Here is a 12,674-nt window from a genome sequence, read left to right as displayed (position 1 = left end):
AGTACTAGAAATACGATGGTTTTGACGACACACGTCGTGCTGGCTTTGATCAGAAAATTCGTTTAAACTGGCAGTATATAACTTGCGAACTTAACCTGAAACCTGCGTGCATATAACAAGGCCTATGAACTACTGAATAGCGGTCAACCTCTCTCGATCTTGCATTGTTAGTGTGGCGTCTGCTGGTACAAGGTGTGCATCCACGTATAAAAAATGGCAAAGCAGAACATATAAGTCTGTATCACTTGATCGATAAATTGCGAAACCAGTACAATGAACATGACGAGCTGGTTCTACAAGTGCTTGTCAGTCAACCAGCAGTAGACCTTGGTCGCAGCAGTCTTCAAGCAAGTCGCTCGCCATTAGACATCCATAACGTTACCCACTCGCGGTAGTCTGTGGACCAGAAGCCAATGCCAGGAGCTTGATTACAGTGCTTGCTGACCATGATGAATCAGTTCATGACGACTAGCCTCATAATTTATCATGAGATATGGATGTCGGACCCAGAGACAGCTTCAATTCTACGCCAGGAGATAGGTGCACATTATTCAATTGTCATGGAACACAGCTTCTTTAAACTCCCGCTAACTCTCATTTTCGAATAAAAGGTAAACTATGTCATCAAACAATGGATATCCAAGCTTGTTCACACTGCTCATTTGGCTGTGGTTTTCGCTCTCCGGTTTCGAGCAGATCGATCGAAGGTCGTATGCTTATCAGCCATAATGGACCCTGGAAATGACGCAAAAAAATTCTGGATCACGTCAAAGTTGTGCTCTCGACCGTAGCACCGAGTTTTCAAGCAGCGCTATTTATGGCTGTTGGTCTTGAGTTGGACCGGTAATGTACTTGTTCGCCTGCCACTTAGCCTCTACAATCAAACACGGCTTGTTTCCCACGTGGTCTTCTTACTGGGCAGGCTCGCCGATGAATTGCTTCACGTATTCTTGTCGATGCTCGTTCTTGTCGACTTCGGGGCCTCGGTTCAGAGGCGTCCACTTAGGGTCCTCCTTGAATAGTCTCATGGCATGGACGTGCTGTAGACCGGTCAGTCTTGAATGTAGGTAAAGTGCTTCTCCAAACTCACGTTGCTCTCATCGGTGGTGAAACGGTGGTAAATGCCAGGAGGCAGAATAAGCAAATCGTTCTTCTCGAGCAAAACACGGACCCAGTCGTCGTCCTTGCTTCGAACATCGAAGTATCCACGCCCACCAAGGATGTAGCGAATCTCCTCGTCCTCGTGTAGGTGCTCAGCGAAGAAAGACTTGACCTTTGTCTCGTAAACATCGCCCATGGCCTGAGGAGAGACGGTGATCTCGTCGCGGTTCTTGTAATCACGCTGCTTCGCAAGGTTGTCGACCTGCTGGAGTTCGGGAAGATGGTAATAGTAAACGCCGATATTCATAAGATCGTCAACGCTGACAGGCTTTCCCGAGTTGTGGGGGAGGCGCTGGTCGCCCTGTAATTTTTGTTAGTCGAGAGGTCGGGCAGCGAGAGCAGGGTATACAGACTGGGAGGCCATCATAGAAGTAAGCTCGCATTGTTGCAGTAAAGCAGATTTACGCAGTTGAGGTTGTGTGAAGGTCAAAGGGAGGAAGAGCAAAGAGGGCCACAAAATCCAGGGTGTCAGCAGGTGAAGGCTTTATTTGAAGCTTGCAAAATGCTGCCCGGGGTCTAAGGCTGTTTATGTATTATGGATATGGACTGCTGGATCTCAAAGGTTCCATCCATGACGGCGGGGTCAGACCATGAAATGTCCGGCGAAAGCTAGCGAGCGACGTCAGCACATCAGCGCTACACTAAAGCCCAAGTTAGTTGCAGTCAGGGTCTGATCTGTTCCACTGACATCACAATCACAAGCCTCCAGCTCTGAGGATCATCGTAGCTTTAGATTGACTGGTAACCGGCTATCGGAATGCTGAACTTTACTGTACTGAGGGTCTGAGGCCTTGCAAAAACTGGTGCCCGACGGCTGTAGACGGGAAGCGCTTTAAGGCATATCATATCATGAGACAGTTTTGTAGAGCCTCATCGTTGTAGATCACATTGAGTAGCCACCTTGGTTTCAAGAGATGAAGTCAATTTCTGTTTCAATTCTCACGCTATAAAAACCAACGCCGTTCACAGTTCCGACGTCTGTGTCTTGTGTAATGCTTCCTAATCTTGACCTTTCAACGCCAAACAACAAAAAACAATTGAGACAAACCTTGCCGAGAGGGCAAGCTGGTCTTACACCAAACTTCCTAAGCACACGGCTATTGCCAAACCGTCCTCGATATTTTACAGTTCACGAGGCGCTGCTCCTCTTGCTTCCGCCACCAAGATGTCGTTATCGTTGGTGCTGTCATCCGCATCAACTTGAGGGCGCGCTTCAAACAAGCGCCTCCACCAGGTAGGAGGATCCAGAGGGCGAGATCCGTTGTGCAGAGGTGGGTAGACATCCGAAAAGAAGTACCATACATGCCCAATAACGACTCCCATGATCTCGTCTTTGGGGATAGTGCCATGCAATACAAGGCTAAAGCCCATCAGAACCCAGGGCAAGTACGGAGCGGTGAAAGAGAGTAGGCCGATGAAACTGAGCCTAGTATCGGGGTTTCTTCGCGACCAGATGTATACGAGCGTCGAGGAGAGCGGGTGGCCGAGGAATGGCATGGAGACGAGTGGCGATATAGCGATTAAACAGGTCATCGAATAGAGAAGTAACCACGAGAAATGCGCGGGTGAACGACCCGAAGACTCTTCGAGAAGCCGTGCGTATCGCTGAAGGAAGTAGACGTGGAACAGCAGATCGAGTGAAAAGGGACCGAAGTATAAGAATGTCGTCAATAGTCGCCAATACTGTATGATGGGTGTTGTCAGCATAAATGTCCCCAACACAGATATATCACGGGCAAAGGGAAGAGGAACATCCCAAAGACAGTACTGACCTGTGATTTTACAAAAACAGCCCGAAAACTATAGAACAACTGGAAAGGCGTCACCATCTGGCACTGAACCAGGGCGCTCATCAGAATCGTGGCGGTTGTCCACCAGCGAGTGCATGTTGGCATCTCCCAGAACCACGCCTCAAGAGGCAAACGACCTCCATCCATGACTTGATCCATTGAGGCGGGTTCAATGTCAGGCGTCGCCAATGTCAATATTGCTTTTCTAAAGTAATGTGTAGGCACACAGCTTGTTGTATGTGGATGCTGGAGCTGGAGCAGAGTAGATTATAATCCGGGCCAGTGTGATAGAGAGAAAGCGTCACTGTCTTTCATGTAGAAGAACTTTATGGGTACAAACTTGATATCGTTGTCTCTTTGGGCATAAAGAAGATCGGAAATATGTGACTTAAGATAAAGTGAAAGTGTGAAGTTCAATGATCGTGTTGAGGATGACGGAATAGGACGAGCCACGTTACGATAGCTAGGTATGCCCCCCCCACCGTCCCGCCCGTCGGGAATCCTAGTGGAATAACGGTATTAGAGGTAACGTTAGGGGTAGGTGAAATGTGGCTCGTGCTGGACGGAAGGTGTGGCTGAATATCAATTAAATAAAAATCGCGGGGCTGGGACCGCGCGCGCGCGAACGCTCGTTCCCCATAATCGCGGTGGTTCCTTCCCACCTTGCGATGCATCCCATACTCTCGCCTGTCTTCTACACCTACAGGCTTTGTCACCAACAATCTGGTTACATTGTTTCGAATTCCAGCATTTTGTTCAAGAACGCAACTTACTTCACCCTTCTTTTCGCATGCTGATGTTTTTGCTATAAAGCTTCTCAAGCTTTGGAACCCTCCTTGCTCTTTGTCCTAACACGCTCTTTCAATGCCTCCCACTAAGAAATCGAGAGCTTCGGGTGCGGGACGCCAGTCGCGGCCGAGTGCTGTTCAAGGTACGATATAAACCGAATACGCACTTACAATGATGAGCGAGTGAACTGACATTACCGCCAGCTGGCGACCCGGTCCCCGTCCGCGCAAAGCGTCGCTACCGTCCTGGCACTGTCGCTCTTCGCGAAATCCGACATTACCAAAGCGGTACTAAACTTCTGTTACGAAAGCTACCATTTGCGCGCCTTGTTCGTCCTTCAGGCTCCTACTCCTCACGCGATCAGGAACTAACATCCGGCTCAACAGGTTCGAGAAATCGCACTATCGATGCGTCCCGCCGACGCGGGCCTACGCTGGCAAAGTCAGGCCATCATGGCTCTACAAGAAGCCGCCGAGGCATTCATGGTTCATCTGTTCGAAGACACCAATCTTTGCGCCATCCACGCCAAGCGCGTCACTATTATGCAGAAGGATATCCAGCTAGCAAGACGGATACGCGGTATGTGGGGTGGGCTGGGTTAAGACAAAAGAGCGAAAGGGATCTGGATTGACATCAATGGGAATTTGGTTTGGGAGTAAGGACGGCGTTGGGCGCTTCAAGATATACCTGCTGGCCTGTTGTTTCTGTTAATTGCTTGCTTTATCCATTTTTTGGCTTTCACTGCTTTCGACAGCCGGCGCTGGTACAAAGATCATGATCTGCAAATGTAGAATTTGCGGTCAATCAATTTTCGTTTCAACTTCCATTGTCAAAGTATCTCCATTTTATGCGACTTTGCAGCTGGAATTTCTTTGTTTAACCTAGGCTGATCAGCCATTGGCTGACAGCTCATGACGGGGAGATCCAGTGTCACTGACGTAATAGGCGAATTGACACTAGAGAGACCCTTTACTTTCTTACCTCAAGTCAACATCTTACTTCTTAACTTCTCAGTTGAAAATTTGAATCAATTGGCCCAGGACGAACCATACTGAGAACAATGTATCGTACTTTCAACTCCAGAGTAGCTCTCCGAGCCATGAGCCGCGGCATCGCACCGGCGACTTGTGTGGGAGCGTTCGTTGCGACACGACCTGTCATTCGCTGTGATGCACCCACACTTGCTACTGGACCTCCTCGACGAAACCGCTCTTTCGATGTTTCCCCAGATACTGTCCGTCAGCTTTCTAGCGGAAGTGTTGCTGGTATGTTTCTTCCCCTGGATGACCTCAAGACGAATGATTGGCTCATGATTGGATCCAGGATTTGGAGTTGGGGTTGTAGTCGCCCTCTTTTCACGAACCCTTGCGTTCCTTGCAGGAGTGATTGCCTTCTCCATCCATGTAAGTCATATATCCGCCTCTTTCCGCTCAACCTTTAGTCTCACATAATCAGCTTGCGTCTCGTTGGGGCTTGGATATCCCTCGAACTCTTGGTATTGAAAAGCTATTGAAGAAGAGTTCGATCTGGAACAAGAGCAAGAACAGGCCATTATTTACTGCCTCGTTCCTGGCGACGTTCATAATGGCTACCTTTGTACGTCTGTAGCGTCACTAGCCGAGTTTATTACTTAATCGATTCGCACCGTTTCTCTCTTGAGCCAGGCCAGTGTCACGTCGTCACCCTCGAAGTAACCTTGCGTCTTCTCCAGGACCTTCTTGTTATAGGTGTTCAGCCAGTCCTTTTCTTCGGATGTGAGTAGTGCTGTGTTGATCAGATTTCGGCAGTATGGCACCATAGTGACATACTCGAAGCCCAAGAAAGGTTTGTCGCCAAACGAGTGCTTGGTTTTGACTTCTTTGACGAGAACCATGTTCTCAATTCGTATGCCGTATTTGCCATCCTCGTAATATCCAGGCTCGTTTGACAATACGTTTCCTGGAGCAAGAGCTACTTCAGCGTACTGAACACGAGTACCAATGCCAATAGGACCTTCGTGAACATTCAAGAATGATCCGACTCCGTGTCCAGTGCCATGTCTGTAATCCAGTCCGTTTCTCTGTCATACGTATTAGGTATCTCAACTGACATAATTTTGCTAGCTGCTTACCCAGAGATGTTGCCTGGCCAAGCCATCAAGGGCAAAGCCGGTGGTACCCTTAGGAAAGATAGCCTGATCCAGGGAGATGTGTCCCTTCAGAACCAGAGTGTATGCTTCTCTCTCAGCATCCGTAGGCGTGCCAAAATGCAGTGTTCGAGTGGTGTCGGTAGTGCCGTCGCGGTATTGAGCGCCAGAATCGCAAAGATAGATGGCGTTGGGATCGATAGTGGCACAGTTTCCACGCTCGGGACCGTAATGAATGATCGCAGCGCTATAAGTGAATAGTTAGCAAATCCACAGCGTACAAGCGGTGATCAGCCGCTTTATAAGCCACGAGCGTCTCAGTCGAAGCTAGTTGTGGTACTTACTTAGCACCAGTAGAAGAAATGGTTGGGAATGAGAGGCCAACAAAGTCCTTCTTTTCTTTGCGGAGCGCTTCAAGCTTATCGGCTGCTTGGACTTCGTCAAGGGTCGCCTTCTTATTCACCAGCTGATCTTCGAGCCAAGCAAAATATTGGATCAGTGAAGCTCCGTCTCTCACATGACAGTCTCTCATGCCCTTGAGTTCGGCCTCGGTCTTGATGGCCTTTGCATCACCAATGATACTTCTGATTTCATCAACCGAAGAGTCACCTCCGAGAGCCCGCTTGAGCGCCCATGAACCTTTATTGGAAATGAGAAAGTTTCCCTTGGGAGCTTTGTCGTCAGTCTTGATCTTTTCGGTGGCAGCGGCATGAAGCGCTTGAGAATCCTCGAAGATAGCATCGTATGGTTTGACCTCGACCTTGTTCGAACTAAGATGGGAGCGGCACTTATCATCCAGCTTGGAGTCATCTATGTAAAGCTTAGCAGCATCGGGCGTAACCGTGGCATAAGCAAAGAAGACAGGATTAAAAGGGATATCGTTGCCGCGCAGATTGAATAGCCAAGCAATCTCATCCAGCATGGAAACAAGGAAGCCAGGCGAACGCTTTTTGCCCATTTCTTGTCGGACCTTGTTGAGTTTGTTTGACACAGACTCACCCGCGAGTTCATCAGGCTGGATGATGACCTTCTCAGAAGGACGAGCAGGACGCTCATCACCCCAAACCAGATCGACCAGATTTCCATCAACGGGAACCAGCCCAGCACCGCCATTTTTCCGAATCTTTTCAGTCAGATTCTTGGCTGTAGAGCCAGAAATAAGTGTCGGGTCGACCCCCACATTCTTCCCACCAGAGGATTGTTCGGCGGACCAGTCCTGCCAAGTAGGAACATCTTGAAGACCTTGCTTGAGGAGTGTCCAGTTGTTGTCGAGTTGAGATGCGGCTTGGTTGAAGTAACGACCATCAGTGGCAAGGGCAGCAGAATCCAAGGTGACAACGGCACATCCAGCAGAGCCAGTGAACCCCGAGATGTAAGCTCTCCTGGCATCGCATTCTGCGATATATTCGGAGGAGTGGCTATCCTCCGACGGAATGACTTGATCTGTTGTTAGCAATGCTCTCTTAAAGGCATGTGAATCAAGTAGATTGGAATCGTACTATAGATTTGAACATTGCGCTCCTTCATTAGACCCCTCAGGAGAGTCAGCCTGGAAGTAGTGTCAAGCTTGGCCATGGCTTCAGAAGAGGTCCTGCGGCGTGATGATAAACGTGAAGCAGCAGCTAGTCGTCGAGGAGCTGAACGGAGGAGCGAGGTCGCGGTCTGGAAGAGCATTGACAATCAGACGCACGCAACAAACAGGCCTCGAGATGGAAGTGACGAACTGAGTGTAAAAGAGGATTGGCTGAGCAAGCTAGAAGCTCAAATGTCCAAGGGCTTGAAAGGTGGGTGTCAGTATAGTTCAATGGAATGGCTTCACTCTTACAGAGCAGGTGATACAAGTGTGCGACGTGAAGTGAAATATGAAGACGTCTAAGAGACAGAGCGACAGAGTCATGCTATATGAGGGAATGTGCGAAAGAATGAGGGATTGTATCTTAACCAAGCATCATGATGAGGAGCAGAATGAGGGGCTTGGAGACGGAGTCATGGCCGTGAAGAGTTGTTTGCTGGTCTGCTTACCTTGATAGCACAAGTTATAGTGAATATGCAGGCAAGAATCACAACAAAACTTGTTCAAGAAAGAGAGTGTTCTTATACAGAAACGAAGAGTTGAGATATGAGATCAAAAGAAGTGTCAAGCCTCATGGGACCGGAGCAGGAAATGCGGGTGTCAATCACAGATGCCCGCCCGTACGCACCTACACCTAACATACCCGCTGTGCAACCCTGGGCCTGATCTTTCCTTCCCATCTTTCCACTGCCCGCACCTACCTAGACTAGATAGCGTAGCGCGGGGCAAAACAGTATGAGCGGATCTTTGAAAGGCCGCTGCCCCGAAGGAAGCCGCTTGCTTGCCTGACCGAGATGGCCTTTGGCTTCAACAAGTGATTATAGACATGGGCCAAAGTACTAAGAATTATTCATATCTATTAATCGACAATCCATCTCGATCGTGGGAGATTTGATAAAAAAAGATATATCATCTACCCACCAAACTTACCTATAAAAGAGAGCACCTCCTATTTTATTTTATACCTACCAATCAACCACCCCCACGCCCGATTCGACACAACTCAAGTCACCATCCATCATCGTGACAGGCTTCCCATGTACCCCACTTCAGGTACATGTACCCTGGGCTTCCAGCGACGGGCTGGTCTGGCCTTACCATAAGCTTTCAATACCTCACCGGGCACGCTTACATGTTTTAAGCCCCTGACTCAACCGCAACCTAGACAAGCGACCCATCCAAGGCTTGATTCGATTTATTTTCTACCTGAGGACGATCATACTGGGTTGCTTCAGTCCTCGATATACCCTATTTCTTGCCCTGTCCTTCCACCAAAATTGCCCCCCAAAGGGATCTATGCACAATTAGATTAGATACCCTAGCAACAATCCCGGCATCTTGTCGTGTGGAATATTTCGACAATACTTCCAGAAGTTATTGAATATCCACACTAGACATCAAAATAACCACTGCCCAAGTATGGTCTTTCCCTTAGCTATCTCTTCACTCATTGCTGACACATCATAGACAGGCCATATCAGAGATTTCCCCTAAGAAAGTTGCAGGCGACCTGAAACCAGGCTCCGTTCTCTCATACTTGCGATACTTGGAAATCGAACCGTCCCTGTATGATAGCTATTTGAGGGTCACCGGGTTTGCCACAGTGTCGAATTTTGCCTAGATTATTGTATTGGCCAGTACCCCTGAGAGTAAAGCCGTAGCATTTCTCATTTGCTCTTTCACTATGGCTGAAGACCCGATATCGATGTCGATTCCGGAGGTTGAGAACGTGCGTTAACACAAACGACCTGGATCTGTCTTGTCATAAGGCAGGGAGTCTGATGTGAAAGCTTGCTGACCTGTCCACAGCTCATCTTGTCCCTGTACCAACCGAACCCCCCTGAGATCATTAAGCAAACACAGGCCATCTTATCACGACTTCAAGATTCTCCAGAGGCCTGGGGCCTTGCTCGTGACCTGCTTGCGAGACCTGAAGAACAAGTCAGATTCTTCGGCGCGCTCACCATCGTTATAAAGCTCAACAATGAGAGGTATTTAAACAAAGCTCGATTTAGCCTGACATTTCCACTGACATCCAGCAGCTCGTCTCTAACCCCGGAAAATGCCGCCGAGTTACTGGTAGTCATGATAGGAAGATATCTTGATACGCTGCGTAGTGGGACCTCACCATTAGTCGCCAGGAAGCTCGCTTCAGCCCTTGCTACCTTTTTTCTCAACTTCCACCAAGTTTGGAGCCGCTTCATCCATCATCTCATACTCTGTTTAGTCTCGGGCCAGCCATGCCAGCCAGATGCTCTTCGTGAGGCCCCCGACTCGTCTTCACTTATCGAGCGTATGGATGCTTCACAATTGCAGCCTGTCCTCTGGGTTTTGAAGAACGTGTTGGACGAAGTTACCAAGATTAATCTGAATTCGCCTAAGAAGTTCGTCCCGTCACACCGTTTTGGGGAATCCGCTAATATATCGATAGTATTGGCGTCTATGATGCTATTCTCGAGAACCTTCCTGATGCGGTGGCCCTCATGAGTCGCGGCATGTCGCCTCAAGTAACAACTGGGGCTGCCCATGAGGATGCAATTCAGTGCTTACAGGTAGGTCACACGCCTCTGCGTTCAACTGGTCGCTAATTCACATATAGTCCTGGGTTTGGTTCGCTCAGAAGTCATCGTCGAGAGACACTAGACTGTCTGAGCCCATTGGACCATTGATAACAGCTGCTATCACCTCACTCACAATCGACGAGCTTTACAGCGTATCTGCAGAGTTGATGACCGACCTCCTATCAAACTGCTTGTTGTTTTTGACCGACTCGCATTTCGAGAACCTTGCACAACTCTTTGATACTCCTTGGTCACAGAGGCGGTACCAAGAATTAGTCCAAGGTGATTTCGACTTTGACTGTGTTCAATTTGGTCAACTCATGCTCGCATTCGGCGAAGCCAGAATTGATAGATTGATGCAAAGCGACGACAGCCGGTCTCAGAGGCTGTTGTCGAATTTGTGTGGCCTGCTTGCTGCCCAGGGCGATCTCGTCGAAGACAGAATATTCGTTCCAGCCCTTGAGTTTTGGCTTACTTATGCTGAAACTATGACTGATTCGATGTATAGCGACCCAGAGTCGATTAACACATGGGTTCCACAAGCCCGCTCGCACGCTCTGCAAGCTGTGTCAAATGCATGGCAGAAGATTGTTTACCCGCCCACCAAAGATTTCCTGTCTTGGGACTCCAGCGAAAGGATAAGCTTCTCCAGTGCCAGGAAGGATGTTGTCGATCTTCTTCAATCTGTCTATACTTTGGTAGGGCCACAGCTTGTGGCGACCTTCGCGGACCTGGTGCTTAAAGCTTTGTCTGAATCGTCATGGCTCCAGCTCGAGGCCGCAGCCTTTTGCCTCGGCGGACTCGCTGACTGCACCAGTGATGATAGCAGATGTGATGACGCCCTTTCGGTTGTTTTTAGATCATCTTTGTTTGCGACTTTGCGATCTGGACAAGTAGAAGTGCCTTCCAGAGTGAGGCAAACTTGCGTTGCTCTAATTGAGCGCTACACAGAATATTTCGAGCGAAATATTTCGGAACTACATCCGGCCTTGAACTTCATTTTTGGATTTGTCGGAGAACATGCGATGGCGAATGCAGCAGCAAAGTCTATACTAAGACTATGCGGTTCTTGCCGAGGTGCTCTTCACACTGAAGCCCATGGCTTTTTGAACGAGTATCAGAACCTCGTTTCCGGAGAACGACTCGACTGTGCAGCCAGCGAAAAGGTCGTTGGTGGAATCGCGGCTGTCGTACAGGCAATGCCTGATCCAGCCCAAAAGTATTCAGCATGTGCAAGACTTCTCGGGTTTGTCCAGACTGATGTGCAGCGCTCTCTAGAACTGTTGCAATCACCTTCTGATAACCCCGTGCCCTGTTTTGGTCCTCCCCGCTACTGCGCATATGCCGCTCCGGACGAGAGCCCGGCTCTCCATACTGCACTGAAGTCACTCCGATGTCTTGCAAGTATCGGCAAAGGTCTTCAAGCATCGTCTGAGGTCTCGGTTGATCTAGAAGGCGGCAAAGCTAATACCCAAACTGTCGACCCCCAACTCATACAGCTACAAGGAACCATAATGTCTATCATCAGCCAGATTCAGGAATCATTCAATGGTAGTGGCGAAGTTGTTGAGCTAATCTGCAGCGCCCTGCGCAGTGGCTTCTCCGAGTCTGAGCCCGGTCCATTTGTACTGCCACCTCATAGTGTCGCGCAGTATCTGACATATCAAGGCCTTCAAACACCAAGAGTAGGCTTACTTGTAAAGACAGCTTGCTCTTTCGTAAGTTCATTAGAGCATGACGGGCTGGAGAACCAGCAGGATATGCTCAATTCGGTCCTGCTCTGGGTTATCGGACTGTTGAAGCAGCTACCTAGTAAGTTACTTGGTATGGATATGTTGCACTTTACTTGGTTACTGAACTGTACGGCAGGTCACGAAGCAGACCCGGAACTTTCACAAAATGGCATCGATTTCGTCACCCGTCTCTTAAACAAACGACCAGTTACCCTACTTCGTCTGGAACCTTCAAACGCCGCTGAATTCTTCTTCCTATTTACTCTCGAAGTATTAGACGGAAAAGAGCCGCTCCCAAAAACAAGCGCAGCAGAATTTTGGGTAAGAAGAAGTCCTCCTTTCTATCCAAGTTTACTCGCAGCTAACTTCAGACTAGTCTGCCTTTGTGAGTACCAAGTATGAGTCACAAGAGCTGAACGATGTCGCTCAACAAGCCATGCAAATGCTGGGCCCTCTACTGGCACAGAGCCTTGCAAGGAATCTGGGGGGTAATGCATCTAGGAGTGAGCTTGATAAGTTGAGCGAGCCTCTCAAGAAGCTTGTAGTACGGTATCCCATGGCTAAGAGCTGGCTTGAGGCTGGACTTGCGCATGAAACCTTTCCCAGTGACAAGCTGTCTCCTCAGGATAAGTCAGTATTTGTGAAGAAAGTTATCAGGTAAGTCGAGTGTCCAATGCTAAACTCGAACACGGAACTAAAGCTATCCATGCAGTCTTCGAGGAGCGAGAGCCACGAATCAGGTTGTCAGGGATTTTTGGCAGTCAGCACGAGGCTCTAATTTTGCTTATGCGTCATGAAATAGGCTATAAAAACAGGAGCAGGAATGGTTCATATAAAAAGGGTTAGACGGAGTTCCCGCGTTATTCGAGTCGAAGTATCCCTATTCTGTCTATTACTCATACACCGTGTTACCACACGTTCAAATCGGAAACATAGGTTCTG

At 48.7% G+C, this 12,674-nt stretch overlaps 4 protein-coding genes across 4 annotated transcripts; 2 read left to right on the top strand and 2 right to left on the bottom strand.

Moving 5' to 3' along the window:
- Positions 1–911: 911 nt before the first annotated feature.
- Positions 912–1,544, bottom strand: FIESC28_10176 (uncharacterized protein; the record flags this gene model as incomplete). The annotated part of the gene is made up of 3 exons (XM_031164311.1): positions 912–1,040; positions 1,091–1,462; positions 1,515–1,544. 3 exons carry the CDS (start codon positions 1,542–1,544, stop codon positions 912–914), a joined length of 531 nt encoding a protein of 176 aa, XP_031011606.1.
- A 2,271-nt stretch (positions 1,545–3,815) lies between these two features.
- FIESC28_10175 (uncharacterized protein) lies at positions 3,816–5,348 on the top strand (the record flags this gene model as incomplete). The annotated part of the gene is made up of 6 exons (XM_031164310.1): positions 3,816–3,882; positions 3,944–4,068; positions 4,127–4,319; positions 4,829–5,005; positions 5,064–5,143; positions 5,196–5,348. 6 exons carry the CDS (start codon positions 3,816–3,818, stop codon positions 5,346–5,348), a joined length of 795 nt encoding a protein of 264 aa, XP_031011605.1.
- A 22-nt stretch (positions 5,349–5,370) lies between these two features.
- FIESC28_10174 (uncharacterized protein) lies at positions 5,371–7,440 on the bottom strand (the record flags this gene model as incomplete). Its single annotated transcript, XM_031164309.1, has 4 exons — positions 5,371–5,799; positions 5,851–6,112; positions 6,210–7,302; positions 7,365–7,440. The coding sequence occupies 4 exons, from the start codon at positions 7,438–7,440 to the stop codon at positions 5,371–5,373; spliced, it is 1,860 nt and encodes a 619-aa protein (XP_031011604.1).
- A 1,682-nt stretch (positions 7,441–9,122) lies between these two features.
- Positions 9,123–12,529, top strand: FIESC28_10173 (uncharacterized protein; the record flags this gene model as incomplete). Its single annotated transcript, XM_031164308.1, has 8 exons — positions 9,123–9,167; positions 9,248–9,429; positions 9,478–9,822; positions 9,870–9,990; positions 10,038–11,811; positions 11,869–12,053; positions 12,109–12,389; positions 12,445–12,529. 8 exons carry the CDS (start codon positions 9,123–9,125, stop codon positions 12,527–12,529), a joined length of 3,018 nt encoding a protein of 1,005 aa, XP_031011603.1.
- Between the last annotated feature and the right edge of the window lie 145 nt (positions 12,530–12,674).

This window comes from Fusarium coffeatum (assembly GCF_003316985.1).
Source record: "Fusarium coffeatum strain FIESC_28 chromosome Unknown BRIP53273_contig_289, whole genome shotgun sequence".
In the NCBI taxonomy this organism is placed as follows: domain Eukaryota; kingdom Fungi; phylum Ascomycota; class Sordariomycetes; order Hypocreales; family Nectriaceae; genus Fusarium; species Fusarium coffeatum.
The sequence above is the reverse complement of the archived record's forward strand: the minus strand, read 5'-3'. Positions and strand labels throughout refer to the sequence as shown.